Source organism: Peromyscus maniculatus, chromosome 8, assembly GCF_049852395.1.
Source record: "Peromyscus maniculatus bairdii isolate BWxNUB_F1_BW_parent chromosome 8, HU_Pman_BW_mat_3.1, whole genome shotgun sequence".
NCBI lineage: Eukaryota > Metazoa > Chordata > Mammalia > Rodentia > Cricetidae > Peromyscus > Peromyscus maniculatus.
In genome coordinates, this window is record NC_134859.1 from 94,616,543 (window position 1) to 94,631,517 (window position 14,975).

Consider the following 14,975-nt stretch of genomic DNA (forward strand, 5'->3'; position numbering starts at 1 on the left):
AAAGACTGATAATTCCAGTGGAACATTTCACTAACCACAAAGGGAATCTTTGCAGCTGAAAAGCAGCTTCTTTCTTTCTTTTTCTTCTTCTTTTTTTTCCCTTTTATTTTATTTTACAATACCATTCAGTTCTACATATCAGCCACGGGTTCCCCTGTTCTCCCCCCTCCCACGCCCTCCCCTGACCCCCAGCCCACCCCCCATTCCCACCTCCTCCAGGGCAAAGCCTCCCCCAAGGACTGCTATCAACCTGGTAGACTCATTTCTTCTTCTTTTTAAAACAATTACGAAGAGTTGCCAAGACGCTGAAGACGGGATCCCGAGACCCCATGTGTATGAGCCCTGGGGCACAACCATCAGAATCTGGGGAAGGGGGATTGTGTCTGATACAGTATTCAGAACAGAGGGTGTTATAAAGACGAGATTAAAGATTCTCACATTCTCTGAGAGGAGAGAAAAACTCCAAGCAAAATAAAAACAAAGTCAACTTGCTTGTGGACAAACTGCAGGGGAACCACAGATGAGAAAACCTCTAGCCGGCCCTGTGGGGACAGTCTGCCCTCACTCAGTGAAATTCCACTTCGCTCCCAGCCCTGGACTTGCTGACCTGTCCTGAGGACTTACCTGTGATTGTATAGGGGTAATAATTCCAAGCCTTCTCGGTCACATAAAATATTTTGGGAACAACAGCTCTAGCCCAGCTCGGCAGTTTGCTGCAAAAGAGAGAGGAGGGAGGGAGACAGTCTTACTCCAACTTTCTAGACACAATGGCACACTGTTAGGGAGGTTCTGAGGCTCCTCTTTTCTCCATACTCATTCCTTCCTCATCTCTGAAGTATTTACTGGAGCCGCCAATTTCCTGCACATATTTGTGTTCTCTCAAAATATATAAAGACAGAAGGCAACAGGCTGCTGGGCTCAGAGGAAGGAGGTTTTAAGGGCTGTATGTCTATACTAGCTCTCTTTTAAAATTTATTTTATGTGCATGAGGGTTTTGCATGCATGTATATCTGTGCACCCTATATGTGTGGTACCTAAAAAAAACCAGAAGAGGGCATCAGATTGCCTGAAAGTGGAGTTATGGACAGTTCTGAGTCATTATATGGTACTGGGAACTGAACCCAGGTCCTCTGGAAGAGCAACCAGTGCTCTGGACCACTGAACCATCTCTCCAGTCCCTGAACATAGAGCCTTTACAGAAACTGAAGATGATGTCACCTTGATCTAGGGTGAGCCCTAACTCTAGTGACTTGAGGGGGATTTGGGACTCAAGGCCACACAGAGAAGAACATGCGAATCTGGTAGCAGAAGTCAGAATGATGAAGTTCAGGGCAGAAGAGTGTCAAGGATTGAGAGGCACACAGCACACTTCCCGGTAGACTGCCCAAAGGAGTGGACACTCCCAACACCTTGACTTAGGACTTGGGGCCCCATACCTGTGAGGTGATAAAATGTTTTTGCTTTAGGCCACCCAGTTTGTGGCAATTTACTTGTGTGAGCCCTAAGAGAGCAAAGTCCAATGACTGAGCCACTCTTCTGGAGCAAGCCCAGGTCACACAGCCACAGGAAATAAATTCTCAGAAGGCAAAGGTCTGACAGTCATTTGCAACCGAACACTAATGAGGTTTGGTTTTTCCTTCAGAGGCAAACCTACAGCACAGTGTAGGGACATAGCTTTCCTCATCTACCCTGGTGATATATAAAGACTATATAACCACCTAGTTCTTAAAATATATTCCTATGACTTTTTTCAGCTCTCTCACTGGTGTGAGTGTGTGTGTGTGTGTGTGTGTGTGTGTGTGTGTGTGATGTGACTGGGTACCAAAAGAGGGCACTGGATCCCATGGGGCTGGAGTTCCAGGTGGTTATAAGCAGCCTGATGGATGCTGGGAACCAAACTCTGGTCCTCTGGAAGAGCGGCAAGCACTCTTAACTGAAGCGCTCTCTCGCCAGCCCCTGGCGTCATGACTTCAGTTCTCTCCAGCACTAACCAGGATAGAGGATAGTTCAGTCTAGGATGCTCAAGTCTAGCCTTTTTCTCCTCTTTCTTTCTTTCTTTCTTTCTTTCTTTCTTTCTTTCTTTCTTTCTTTCTTTCTTTCTTTCTTTCTTTCTTTCTTTCTTTCTTCCTTCCTTCCTTCCTTCCTTCCTTCCTTTCTTTCTTTCCTTTCTCTCTCTCTCTCTCTCTCTCTCTCTCTCTCTCTCTCTCTCTCTCTCTCTCTCTCTCTCTCTCTCTCTCTCTCTCTTTTGGATTAGACCCAAGGAGATGAAGACCACTCAGCTTCTTCAGCCCACATGTTAACAAAGGCTATCAAGAAGCAGTTTGAGGGCCTGGGGAGACAGCCAGCCAGTAAAGTGTTGGATGTAAAAGCATGAGGACCATGGATGCCCAGCGCCCATGTGAAACAGACAAGTAAGTGCATGCTTGGAATCCCAGCTCTGATGGGGCAGGGACCGGCAGACCCTTGGGGCTCGCTGGCCTGCCAGTCTAGCCTAATTGACCCTGTCACAGATACCAAGGTGGAAAGCTCCTGAGGAATGACATGTGAGGTTAGCTCCCACATGCATGAGCGAACACACACACACACACACACACACACACACACACACACGCACACGCACACGCACACGCACACGCTGATATGACTAAGCAGTGAAAATATCAAGCTAACAATTCCCTATAATTGTCAACCTGCCTGGATTCAGAGTCACCTAAGAGATACAGTTTTGTGTGTTTGTGTGTGTGTGTGTGTGTGTGTGTGTGTGTGTGTGTGTGTGTGTGTGTGTGTTTGTTTCTAGAGAGGCTTAACTGAGGAGGGGAGATCCACCTTAATGTGCGTGGCACCATCCCGTAGGCTGGGTCTGGGCTGAAAGGCGAATGCCAAGCCCAGCACAGCATTCATCTCCCTCTGCTTCCTGACGGTGGACATCATGTGGCCACACGCTCCCCACTCCTGTGCTCTGCTTTCTCCACCATCATGGATTGTACCTGCAAAACTGTGAACCAGATCAAATCCTTTCTTCCTTAAACCACTTGCCAGGTATTTTTTTTCCACAGTAACAAGAAAAGTGACTAATAGGAGCCCTGGATCTGAACTCCTTTCTCTGACATGGAATACAAATGACAACCAGAACCAGTAAACGACTGCATACCTAGAATGTCTTTTCAAAGTGGCTCTCTCGTTTTTGAGAATATCCAGGCCTAACTTTTGGAAAAGATAAATGCTTATTTTTCAATAGCTGGCTGGACCTTACTCGGAGTTCTGGGCTATTTATCAGGGTCTCAACAAATGAGGGTTAAAAAAGAAACAACCAAAAACCTAAGCTTGCCGAAAGCTGGGTGAGCGGCAAGCAGGCTGAGAGGAGGGAGCAGGAGAAGTCTGGAGACCACTTGTCATTTCCCGGAGTCTGCTCTACCGCGGAGTTTCTCACTCCTATAAAATTGTCCCTGCAGAAGCTGCTCATTTACCTCGTATTCACACTTCTCAAAGGACGGCTGCTCCCTGACAGGGGCTTTTTATAGTTTTTGCTGATGATTGAGTCCATCAGACGCTGACGCTGGAGTGCACCTGAGGTTGCTGTGGAGTAGGGAAATCCCACTGACTTGCTCGCTTGTCAATCATATGAGCCAGACTTCCTCTGGGCGCCTGCCTGTTTGTGCCCAGGGCACAGTGCCAGTGGGCAGCAGAGGGACATGCGGATTCTAGTTACAGGCAAGCATATTTTGATCTTTTTTTTTTTTTTTTTTTTTTTTTTTTTAGATAGATTCTCACATATTCCAGGCTGGTCTTGAATTCACTATCTAGTCCAAGGTGACCTTGAACTTCTGATTTTCCTACCTCTACATCTGGAGTGCTAGGATGGGGCTGCAGGTGTGTACCTCCATACCTGGTCTATGGGTGGCTGGGGATCAACCCCTGGGCTTTGTGCATGCTAGACGGGTTGGAGCAAAGAACTCCAATGCGGCGTAGATAAAGCATGTGCATCTCCCACAGTCTCAGAGCACACTCCCCACTGTCCCTACTCTAGGGAGTGCTTCCATGTTCCCTTCATGTCTCCCCTAATCTACTGGGTGCTCCTCCCACATAGCACCCCGGGGCAATCCATGTAACTCATCCCTTGTAGCCTGTTAGAACCCTTGTACCAGAACATCCATCCTAAGCAGCCAGCATCTTCTGGTAGGAAGAGAAAACCATTGGCAAGTTTCCATCCTCATTGAGACTGCCTAATTCCACGACTCCAAAGTCTACAATTTTATTATTTATTTATTTTTTTGAGACAGGGTTTCTCTGTGTAACAGTCCTGCCTGTCCTAGAACTCCATCTGTAGACCAGGCTGGCCTTGAACTCACTGAGATCCACCTGCCTCTGCCTCCCGAGTACTGGGATTAAAGGTGTGCACCACCATTGTTTGGCTTATAATTTTAATTTTTGATATTCACCCCAAAACTCATACAATCCAGGGAGCAGCATAACCAATGATTTTATTTATATATATTTGAGATAGTGCACTAAAAACAAATAATCATTTAGTCAAGACACGGTTACAATTTCATGTCACCATTCTCCTTCAATCTAGGAAGAAGATCCTGATGTAAGTCATTCACCAGGTTAAAGGCAGGGACTTTAACAACAAGCTCTGAGATAGGTTTGCCACAATCTGGATGTTGGTTAGTGTTGTCAACTTGAGAAATCTAGAATTAACCTGGAAACCACCCTCTGGGCATGCCTATAAGGGATTACCTTGATCACATACGACGAGACAGGAAGATTTGCCCACTGTGGGTGGCACCATTCCCTACCTGGCATCAGTTTGCATCCATCGTTTTCTGCTCCCCATTTGTGTATTGGATGTGGCCAATGCTTCAAGTCCCTGCTGCCTTGACTCACCCACCATGGTGGACTGTATTTTGGACTGTGAGCCAGAGTAAACTCTTTCTCAAACTGCTTCCGTCAGAGCATTTTACCATGGTGACACGAAGAAAAACTAAGACAGATAACAAGTGTCCTCCCAAGGCCAGAAGGCGTGGTCCTATGGGTGGATCTTTTGGAAAAGGGGTTTGGTGAGAGGAACTTGGGTCATTAGGGGCAAGCCGTTGGGGCAGGGGAGCGTGGAACCCCAGATCTCTCTTCCTCTTTTAGTTCCTGGACATGAAGTGATTTTCTTCTGACATATGCCGTCTCCATCCTGATGACACTTGGCACCTCCACGGATGATTGGCGTACCCAGCCGTGTTCCAGAACCTGTAACACTGTGTGCCACCATAAACCTTTCCTCTACCAGTTCATTACCTCGGGTATTTGATAGTGGTGACGGAGAGTCAACTAATACGATGCTATTTAAGTACTGTTAAGGCCACTAACAGACCCTCTTTCAGCCTCCAGCTTCCCCAGAACACACCACGATTGGTCTGAGAAAGGGAAATTTATTTTTCCCTGCAGCAATGATTTAGCAGGACCTGAAGAGGGAAATGGAATTAACTCAGTCTCTGCCACTGTTGTCACTGAAATGATGTGCACTGTCACACAGCCCACAATTCTAAAAGAAAGCCTGTCACTCAAAGTCACTACCAGATGTGAAATAAGGGGCTCATTTCTAGAAAGGCAGAGTGTCTGAATCAAGTCCTTGGTCTACATGAGGGTCCATCTGAACAGCCCAGAGTCCTAGCCCTTGAATGTGAAAATGTGCTGGTGTGGGTGATTCACAATCCTCTGTGGTGGTATTGTGTTCCCCAAAATATTGTGTACCTTAATAAACTTATCTGGGGTCAGAGAACAGAGAAGCCACTAGTTAGGCAGTGATAGCACATGCCTTTAATCCTAGCATTCCAGAGGCAGAAATCCATCTGGGATCTCTGTGAGTTCAAGGCCACATTGGAAACAGCCAGGCATGGTGACTCACGCCTTTAATCCCAGGAAGCAAGCCTTTAATCCTAGGGAGTGATGGTAGAAAGCAGAAAGGTATATAAAGCATGAGGACCAGAAACTAGAAGCATGTGGCTGGTTAAGCATGTAGCTGGTTAAGCATGTGGCTGGTTAAGCTTTCAGGCTTTGAAGCAGCACAGTTCAGCTGGGATTCATTCTGGATGAGGACTCAGAGGCTTCCAGTCTGAGGAAACAGGACCAGCTGAGGAACTGGTGAGGTGAGATAGCTGTGGCTTGTTCTGTCTCTCTGACCTACCAGCATTGACCCCAATAACTGGCCTCGGGTTTGATTTTATTAATAAGAACTTTTAAGATTCCTGCTAAAATCCTCAGATATGCACGCTCCTCTCAGACTTTAACACCCACCCCCCAATGCACATGCGTGTGTGGAAGCCAGAGAACACCTGGGTTTCCCCTCCTTTGGGACTGTCCACCTTTCTTTTGAGACAGAGTCTTCTTTGAACCTTTTAGGTTTTCTATTATGGCTGACCAGCAAGCTCCAGCAATCTACTTCCTCCCACCTTCCCAACAGTGGAGAGTTATGGACGGTTGTAAACCACCATGTGCGTGCTGGGAACTGAACCCAGGTTTTCTGCAAGAGCAATCTGTGCTCTTAACCACTGAGCCATCTCTCCAATTCCCTTTTAAAAAAAAATATTTATTTATTTTTAAAAGTGGGTTCTGGGGATCAGACTTAGGTCCTCGAGTACTTGACCAACTTTAACCGAGCTCTCTCTCCAGCCCCTAAGATGCCTGATTTCTTACTCTTATGCACACACTAATGACATAGCCAGGTAGCCATCTTGTCCTGGCTTACCCAGGGCCATTTTGTTTAGCACTGAAATTTCCACATGTCAAGATTAATTCTTCAGTCCTGGGCAAACTGCAAGACTTGGCACCCTTATCTCTCCCAGTCACCATGGTACCTAAGTCACAGCTGCCCTGATCATTAGATGGGTTTAGAACCGGCCTCAGGCAAAGGGTGGTTACTGTCCCTTCATGAGAAGCTTCTGGTGATTTCCAATCCTGATTATCTGAAAGTTACCCCTGGCATCTAACACTAAAGTGCACACTCGCTCGGGAGTTTTCCAGGCCACACTGAACATCACTGGGGCAAAATGTGGTTTAAATGGAATCCATTTTATTTTCTCAGCCGGGGTCAGAAAACAGTCTTAACGGGAAATCTTGGACTTGAACATTCACAGGAGAAAGTTCTGGGGAGAAACTATTTTCAGCCTCACACATGCATCCTGTCACTTTCAACACCATGGCTATGCAGAAACCATGAGAGGAGTTGATTTTAAACGGGACCCTGACCTTCTAGTTCCTCTTTGTGTTGAGACTTAGCTCCTGACAATTATTAGTGCATAACTGGCAGCTTCTGTCCACTTGGACACACAACGACAGCCAGGTCTCTCCGTTTCTTCTCCAGCCTCGCCCATTCCCGCCCTCTCCTGTTCACTGCTACGTATACCAGGCTAGTTGGCCCCATCTTGGTATAATAGGGCTAGGATTGCAGACAAGCCTGCTACTGTGTCTGGTTTTCACATGTGTCCAGGGGATTTGAACTCACGTCCTCACTCCAGCAGCAAATGCTTGGCCCCATGCGCTACCTTCCCGGCCCTCTTTTGTGCTCCTGCTGGGCAGTTTATCTGGCAGCCCAGGCAGGCAGAGTTTGCAGTGCAGAGGCAGGGCTGCCTTGACTTCACAAGCAGAAACCGGGCAGGACCCCAGTTCCCTGAATTTGAACACAGACACCGCCCTCCCTTTAACGAGACTTTGCACCGGATGTAGGGAGAGGGGCTAGCCTGGCACAGGTTTTTGGAAGCCTCTGCTGGAACAGCGTTAGGCCATGTCATCAGATCAGCAGCAGGCTGGTGGCTCCAACGAGCCAACTGCTCACATCAGCAGCATCTTGAAGGGTTAGATAAATCCAGGGTGGAAAATCTCCTGGCCCCACGCCTGCTGGGACATCAGGGGAGAAGTTGGCAGGGATGGAGGGGAAGGGGGTAAGCATCAGCAGTCCTTCTGGCATGTTCTAAAGCATTGAGATGGGGACAGAATGAAAGAGCAGGCGCTAAAAGGCAGGTAAGGAGGAAGTCTCTCACATAAACAGTATTTTTCCATGGCTTTCTTTCTCTTGCTTTCTGTATATGTAAATATACATAGGTATGATGCATCTATGTATACACTCCCTATATTGATTATGTAATATAATTATTTATATGTGACATATAAAGCATAGAATCTAAAATAAAACTCTGATCTATTATACTTACAGTATACTCTCTGTCATACCCTAGAATGCAAGTCTCACCAGGCCAGGGACCTTTCTTTTGTTCATGGCTGTAACCCTAGCATCAAGAATGGTACTAATTACCATATATGTGTGTATGCATGTGTGTGTATGCATGTGTGTGTTTGCAGTGCTGGAGCTGAACCCAGGATCTTGGCATGATATATCTCCAGGTCCCAAACTATTAATACTTACTGTGAGCATGGTATACACGCACATGTGTGTACAAGTGTGTACGTACCCATGTGGAAGTCAGAGGAGGCTGTTGGGTGTCCTATCTCTCTCTACTGTATTCCTTGAGACAGTGTCTCTCACTGAACTTTCAGCTTGGCTGTGGCCAGCGAGTCCCCGCAATGACCTGCTTCACTGCCAACGCCATTGGAGTTACACGGGTGCACAGCCATGTCTGGGGTTGAAAATGGGTGCTGGAACCCAAACTCAGCTCCTATAACAAACACTGTTTCCCACGGAGTATCTCTGCAGACCTCCAAATTATTCTTTAATGAATGAGGATCTTCTCTGTGTACCTAGAAGTCAATAATGACCACGAAGATTCTCTGAAAATGCCTGGGGATAGGCAATCAGGCCTGGACCTATGAGTGGAACACTTTCTCTATCACCTGTTACCGGGACATGAACCTTGGGCACACAGCTGCCCCCGAGGATGATCCAGGAGATGGCCATAGTTTGCTCAGCAGATCTGGAAGAGGTTGGAGCACAGGAAGGGGAAATGGGAAAGAGAGACTCGAGCCATCGCAGCGAGAGTTACTGCTAAGTGAAGGGACCAGATGGTGACCCTGCACTCTGGATGACAAAGGACTTCTAGAAACCGTCTCCTCCAAAAGCCACTGGAGGCTGGGGGAGAATACGGGGGACAGTAAGGGCCATGTGGCAGGAAGAACATGGCTGTCTTCATGCACATCACATCAAGCAGGCAATGGGATCTCCACTGGAAGCTGGTGAGCCTCCTGATTGACAGATGCCAGCATGGCCTAATTAATCCCACAGCTATGATGGTGGAGAACACGACACATCATGGCTGAAAAACAGGCCTAAAAATAGAGGCTTCTTCTCCTCCAGTGCCAATCCATTCCTCAGCTCCCTTCTCTCCATTCCTGGGCTGCTGTGGGAAGATCCACTGAAGGAAGTCAAAGGAAGAGCTGGGTCAAAGGACATGCTAGGGATGCACCTCATCGCTGTGACAAACACCTGTAGTTGGCGGTGGTGGTGCACACCTTTAATCCCAGCACTTGGGAGGCAGAGGCAGGCGGATCTCAGTAAGTTCAAGGCCAGTCTCAACTACAGATTGAGTTCTGGGACAGCCAGGGATACACAGAGAGACCCTGTCTCGAGGGGGGAGAAACAAACTTAAGGGAGCGAGGGCTTAATTTGGCTCACAGCTCAAGTGTCCATTACAGTGGAGAAGTCTTGGTTGCTGGACACCTGAGGAACCCAAGGTTGCTGGACACATTGCCTCCAGTTAGCAAGAAGAGGGCGACAAAGGCCGTGATCAGTCACTTTCTCCTCTTCATGCAGTCCGGGACCGCAGCCCACATACAGGGCTCGTCTTCCCAAGTCAATTAACCTCATCCAAATCCTTTATAAGGATGCTCAGAGGTCAACCTAGTCCGGACAATCACCCACAGGTGACCCTAGAGTCCCCTAAGGTGACAGTCACTATTAAGCATCACATTCATCTTCCTCTGTTACTAGGTGACAATTTAATTTATAACCACTATTCCAGAGCCTGATTAATATTCTGCCTCTTTTCTCTGGATACCAGTTGCAAGTAGGAATTTTGAAGGTGAGCCAAGAAACGTCACCTACTTGGTTAAATGAACTGGATCTAAGGCCCACGGGGATCCAGTAAGTGTACTGCTGTGACAGCACTCACGGGATGGACTGATGCGTGGTACCTAACATACCTAGCACACCAAATGCATCAGGTGCCACCAAAATGTAAGGCCCACCCAACATGGTACCTGCCTAAGTGAAGGGGCTGGAGCATGGAGGAATCTCAGTCCCTGGGGAGTGAGAGGGGACCACTAAAAGATAAATGGTACTTTAGAGGGACATCATGCCCGATTCGAAAATTGCCAAAGGCCTCAACTAGAAAGATGCTCTTCCAAAGAGTGTGTAAAGAGACGGCTGACATTGTGGTTATTCCAGACTTGCAAACCAAAACCACAAGAAGAGATGAAGACTAGGGAAATGGTTCAGTGGGCAGGAGCACTTGCTACAGAAGCATGAGGACCTGGGTTCAAATCCTCTGAACCCTTGTTCAAAGCTGAGCATGGTTGCATAACCCTATGCAGGGGGATGGGGGAACAGACAGCCCAGTGATAGGTTCAGTGACAGACCCTGTCTAAAGGGAATAAGTGGAGAGTGATAGAACAGGACGACTGATATCACACACACACACACACACACACACACACACACACACACACATTTAAAAATTAAAATTACTTTAAAAATAACACAATGTTTTTAAAAATTCACAAGAAAGTACCCACTGCTATGGCTGTGCCCCAAAAGACAGACAGGAAGTGTGGCCAAACAGTTGTGTGGAGAAAGTGGCATCCTCATGGGTCACTGCTTAGAACATAAAATGCTCAGCTATGTTGGAAAACAGTCACTTTGGAAATTTCTCTACCTACGCTGGTTGTCAGGGTTAGATCTAGAGACACGATGGCATGCTTGTGGTGGGGATTTTTAGTCAGTGTACAAAATAACAAGGTTCATTATGACATTTTCATACTCACATATATGAGTATATGAAAATGAATCCTTGCTTATGTTCACCTACCATCAACCTCTCCAATCCTCCCTCCCGATTGGTTTCCTTTATCCTCCCCAATAGTCTCTCTCTGTCTCTGTCTCTGTCTCTGTCTCTGTCTCTCTCTCTCTCTCTCTCACACACACACACACCCTTAAACAGAGATTCCCAGGAGTAAAAGCATCATCTTTCTTCCCTTGCTGCCCTGTTTTACTCACCCACCTTTTAGACCTCTTCCTATCCTTCGATAGCCCCTTCTACTTCATGTCATTATGAAATGATTCTGTCTATCCTGCTAACTAATCTACAGGCTGCACATGACAATGTTTGGGGTTTGGAACAAGGGACAGAGAGATGGAACAGTTGGAGGTCACCCACAGCAACTGTGGTAGTAATGGCCGGAAGCAGCAGGGGCAGGGTAGGCAGCGGAAGAAGCGCTTGGGTTCTGCTTAAAGGCCACTCTTGTCCTGGGTTTGTGACCCTTCCTGGAGCTGCCTTGATGCCTGCCCTTTCATATGGCTCCAGAAAGTTCTGTGGGTCCCTGACGTCCGGCCACCAGGTGTTCTTTCAGCCTACAACAGACTTCACTTCTGTTGCCGGTAGCTATAAACCTTCCCTGAGAGCCTCAAATTGCCTTTCTGACTAGTCTTCCACTTATCCCCATAGATACCTTGCACACGATCCAAAGTGCACTGCTCGCTGAGAGATGAATGTCTGAGATTCACTTGGTAATAATAATTATGGCCTAATCTATCTCCCTTTTGAGCAATTTTCTTCCTTCCTACATTAGTAGAAGAGTGGGCCCTGGTTACACAGGTTTTGAATATATCAAGAACTGCTCATGGTTGTACCAGGCAAGAAATCAGTTTCCAGAACCTTCTAGACTCTCACAAGGGAGCCTCAATTCCCTCTGCCAGTTGGTTAATGACACAGGACACTCCATGTAATGAGGGAAACTACCACATGCGCACTAAGGACACTGTAACTACCGACAACCTGCCTTTCAAAACCAGCTCTCTCAAGACACCCACAAGAAATCACACAGACTCACAAACGCTTGATCCTACCAGCCTTGGACTCTCCCTTGATCAGAAGACAAGGACCAGGCCTTCACCCCCTAAGGGATTCCTTCCAAAGCAGCAGACTCGCTTGTATGTGTTAAGATTCCAACACATAGGTTAATGACTTACATTACACATGGGAGTCTAACATCCCATGTGACATGACAATCATGTGACTTCCACATGCAGGCCATGGGTCAACCTGGACTAGCTCTACGCTGTCTGCTACTGCAATGCAATGGGTCTGTTATTCTTTTGTGATTATGGGAATCCATCTTACTGCCTCATGCTTCTGTCATACATGAATTTCTTTTGAGACAGGGGCTCACTAAATAGCCCACGCTGGACTTGAGCTTTCAATTCTTCTCTGCCAGCCTCTTGAGTGCTGAGATTACAAGAGCATACCACTATGCAAAGCTGTTCGCATATCAATTTTCCTTTCTCTTTTGTGACGTCATGCCTGTTGCTAAGATATGGGCCTAAAAATTAATTAATTAAAATAAATCTCTAAGAACAAAAGGTTATGGGAGTAAAAAGTCTTTTAGGCTATAAAAGGACGGACTTAGTTTCGATTCATACAAAGGAAGCTAACTGAGTTCACCTCTGGAAAGGAAACTGATTAGATATTGCCTCTTTGGTCACTCATATGTGCAGAGGGAAAGTCAAGTCCATGTCCAAGATGTATTTTGAGTGTAAAAAAAGGGGGCGTACCAGAGGCTGGAGAGATGGCTCAGTGATTAAGAGCACTGACTGCTCTTCCAGAGGATCAGGGTTCAAGTCCCAGCTCCCACATGGCGGCTCACAGCTGTAACTCCAGTTCTAGGGGACCTGACACCCCTTCTCCACAGACATATATACAGGCAAAACATCAATGCACATGAAATAAAAATAAATAAATAATATGATATGATATGATATAAAACATACTGAAGTATATCCTAGGCTGTTCAACTGAACCCACCATGTGATGGGGTCCCCCACCAGTTTAAGTAACTGATTCACAGGCTCTCGACTGCATGATCCCATAGTTAGTGTGCCTGGAAATTTCTCCTACTAATTGAGCATAATTTTTTCCTGCCATCCCCACTTATTGGTGTTGGGCATGTTGGGTTTCAAGAATATGCAGAGCTCCTTCGTTTCCATCTAACAGCACTGGGACACACCCCTAGGCTAGCCTACCCATCATTTCATTCAACCTTCACATCACTGGGGTTTCTAGTTCTTTCAATAGCCTTTGTAACACACCGCGTGTCCACCTCCATTTCAGTAGCCTTTGTAACACACAGTGTGTCTACCTCCATTCTTAAATGCACCATTGAGGAACAGACCAAAGTAAGTGAGGTATGTTCTGGCTGGTGGAAAATTAAGCAAGGTTGGCAGATACATGTTGTAGACCGTCATACTTTACTCTTATGGACACTGCCCAATGGCAATATCTACAACTCTATGTCTCTTGTATACACGCATAAATGTACAGATACACGCGGTCATTATTTTATGTGTATATACATGTGTATAATTGCTTCTTATTGAATTAGCAGCCCAAATCACTATTTTATTTTCAAATACACCATTAAAAAGCTACACTCCTTTCTCCCATTCTTTTTGTTTATTCATTGTGTGAATGTGTACACAGTGTGTGGGAGTGCACACTGTCATGAATGGGAAGGTCATCGTTTGGGAATCAGATCTCACGTTCCATTGTAGGAAGGCAGGACTTCTCACATTTTGCTGCTGCATTTCAAACTCCAAGCTAGCTGGCCTGTAAGATTCTAGGTGATTCTCCTTTCTCTGCCTCCCACTCACTGGAGCTGTGCTGGGATTACAGATGCACACCACAGCATCTAGCATTTTCATTTCCTCTCTGTATTAAGTACCACATGCTAACGGACTACGTCACTGGAGCACTTTTTTTTTTTTTTTTAATCTGGTTACAGGGATTGAACTTGGGTCATTGGGCTTGGTTGCTGATGCCTTTACTTACTGAGCCACCTCCCTGGCCCTTCACCCCATTCTCATGTAAGTGATAACTGGGCATCCAAAGATATAACCATTACATGTCCCTGTTTAATTTAATCTTGGAAGATGATCCTTCATTCCAAATGATAAGTTTTTCTGATTTAAGTTTTTCACTGAGAATTTTAGACTCATAATCCTTCCTAGCTGTGGATTTCTCAAAATAATAAGGATACCATCTAGATCCTTAGCCAGGCTTTTTTATTTTTGCTGTTCTTTTTCCTATGGCTTGCCTATTGCACTTTATGAGATTTGTCAGAGTAAATCTGTTTCATTAAGCTAAACCACGGTGGAAATATTCCATCATGCGACTATAACACAAGGTATTTCCAGTGAAGATACCTGGGTTGTTTTAGGTTTTTTTTTCCATTGCAGTTGGTGTTAGAATGGATCTCATGGTGCCTGTCTCTTGGGCACAATGCAGTAGTCATTCTGTGAGGGTTCCACCCTGAGACAGAATTGGTAAATGGAAGGCGTACATATTTTCAACTTCCCCTGTTTCTGCCAATGGCTCTGTAAAGAGGTGACATCAGTTTACAGCTCCCTCCAGCATTGGAAGGGAGTTGTTTTCTCACATCCTTGTTAATCTCTAGACTCATCAGACTTTAATTTTTATCACTCTGATGTGTGTGAAAAGAGATGTTCTTGTTTTAATCTGTTTTATTGCCTCCCTATGAGGTGAGTGTTTTTCATGTATATATTGCTCCCATTTCCACTTCTCTGAGGCCCATTTCCAACCCCTTTCTCAACTTTCGGATGGGCTGAAGAGATGGCTCAGAGGTCAAGAACACATAATGTTCTTGCAGAGGACCCAAGTCCAGTTCCCAGCCTAAAGCAGCTCACAACCACCTTTAACTCCAGCACTGGGAATCTGAATCTGATGCCCTCTTCTGGACTCCAT

At 46.1% G+C, this 14,975-nt stretch overlaps 1 protein-coding gene across 1 annotated transcript in view; it reads right to left on the reverse strand.

Moving 5' to 3' along the window:
• Positions 1–14,975, reverse strand: part of Pitpnc1 (phosphatidylinositol transfer protein cytoplasmic 1) — a 283,056-nt gene that overhangs the window by 119,142 nt on the left and 148,939 nt on the right. Inside the window, exon 3 of the mRNA XM_006970483.4 lies at positions 625–713. Within this exon, the coding sequence (XP_006970545.1) occupies positions 625–713 (89 nt within the window). The remainder of the gene's footprint in view (positions 1–624; positions 714–14,975) is intronic.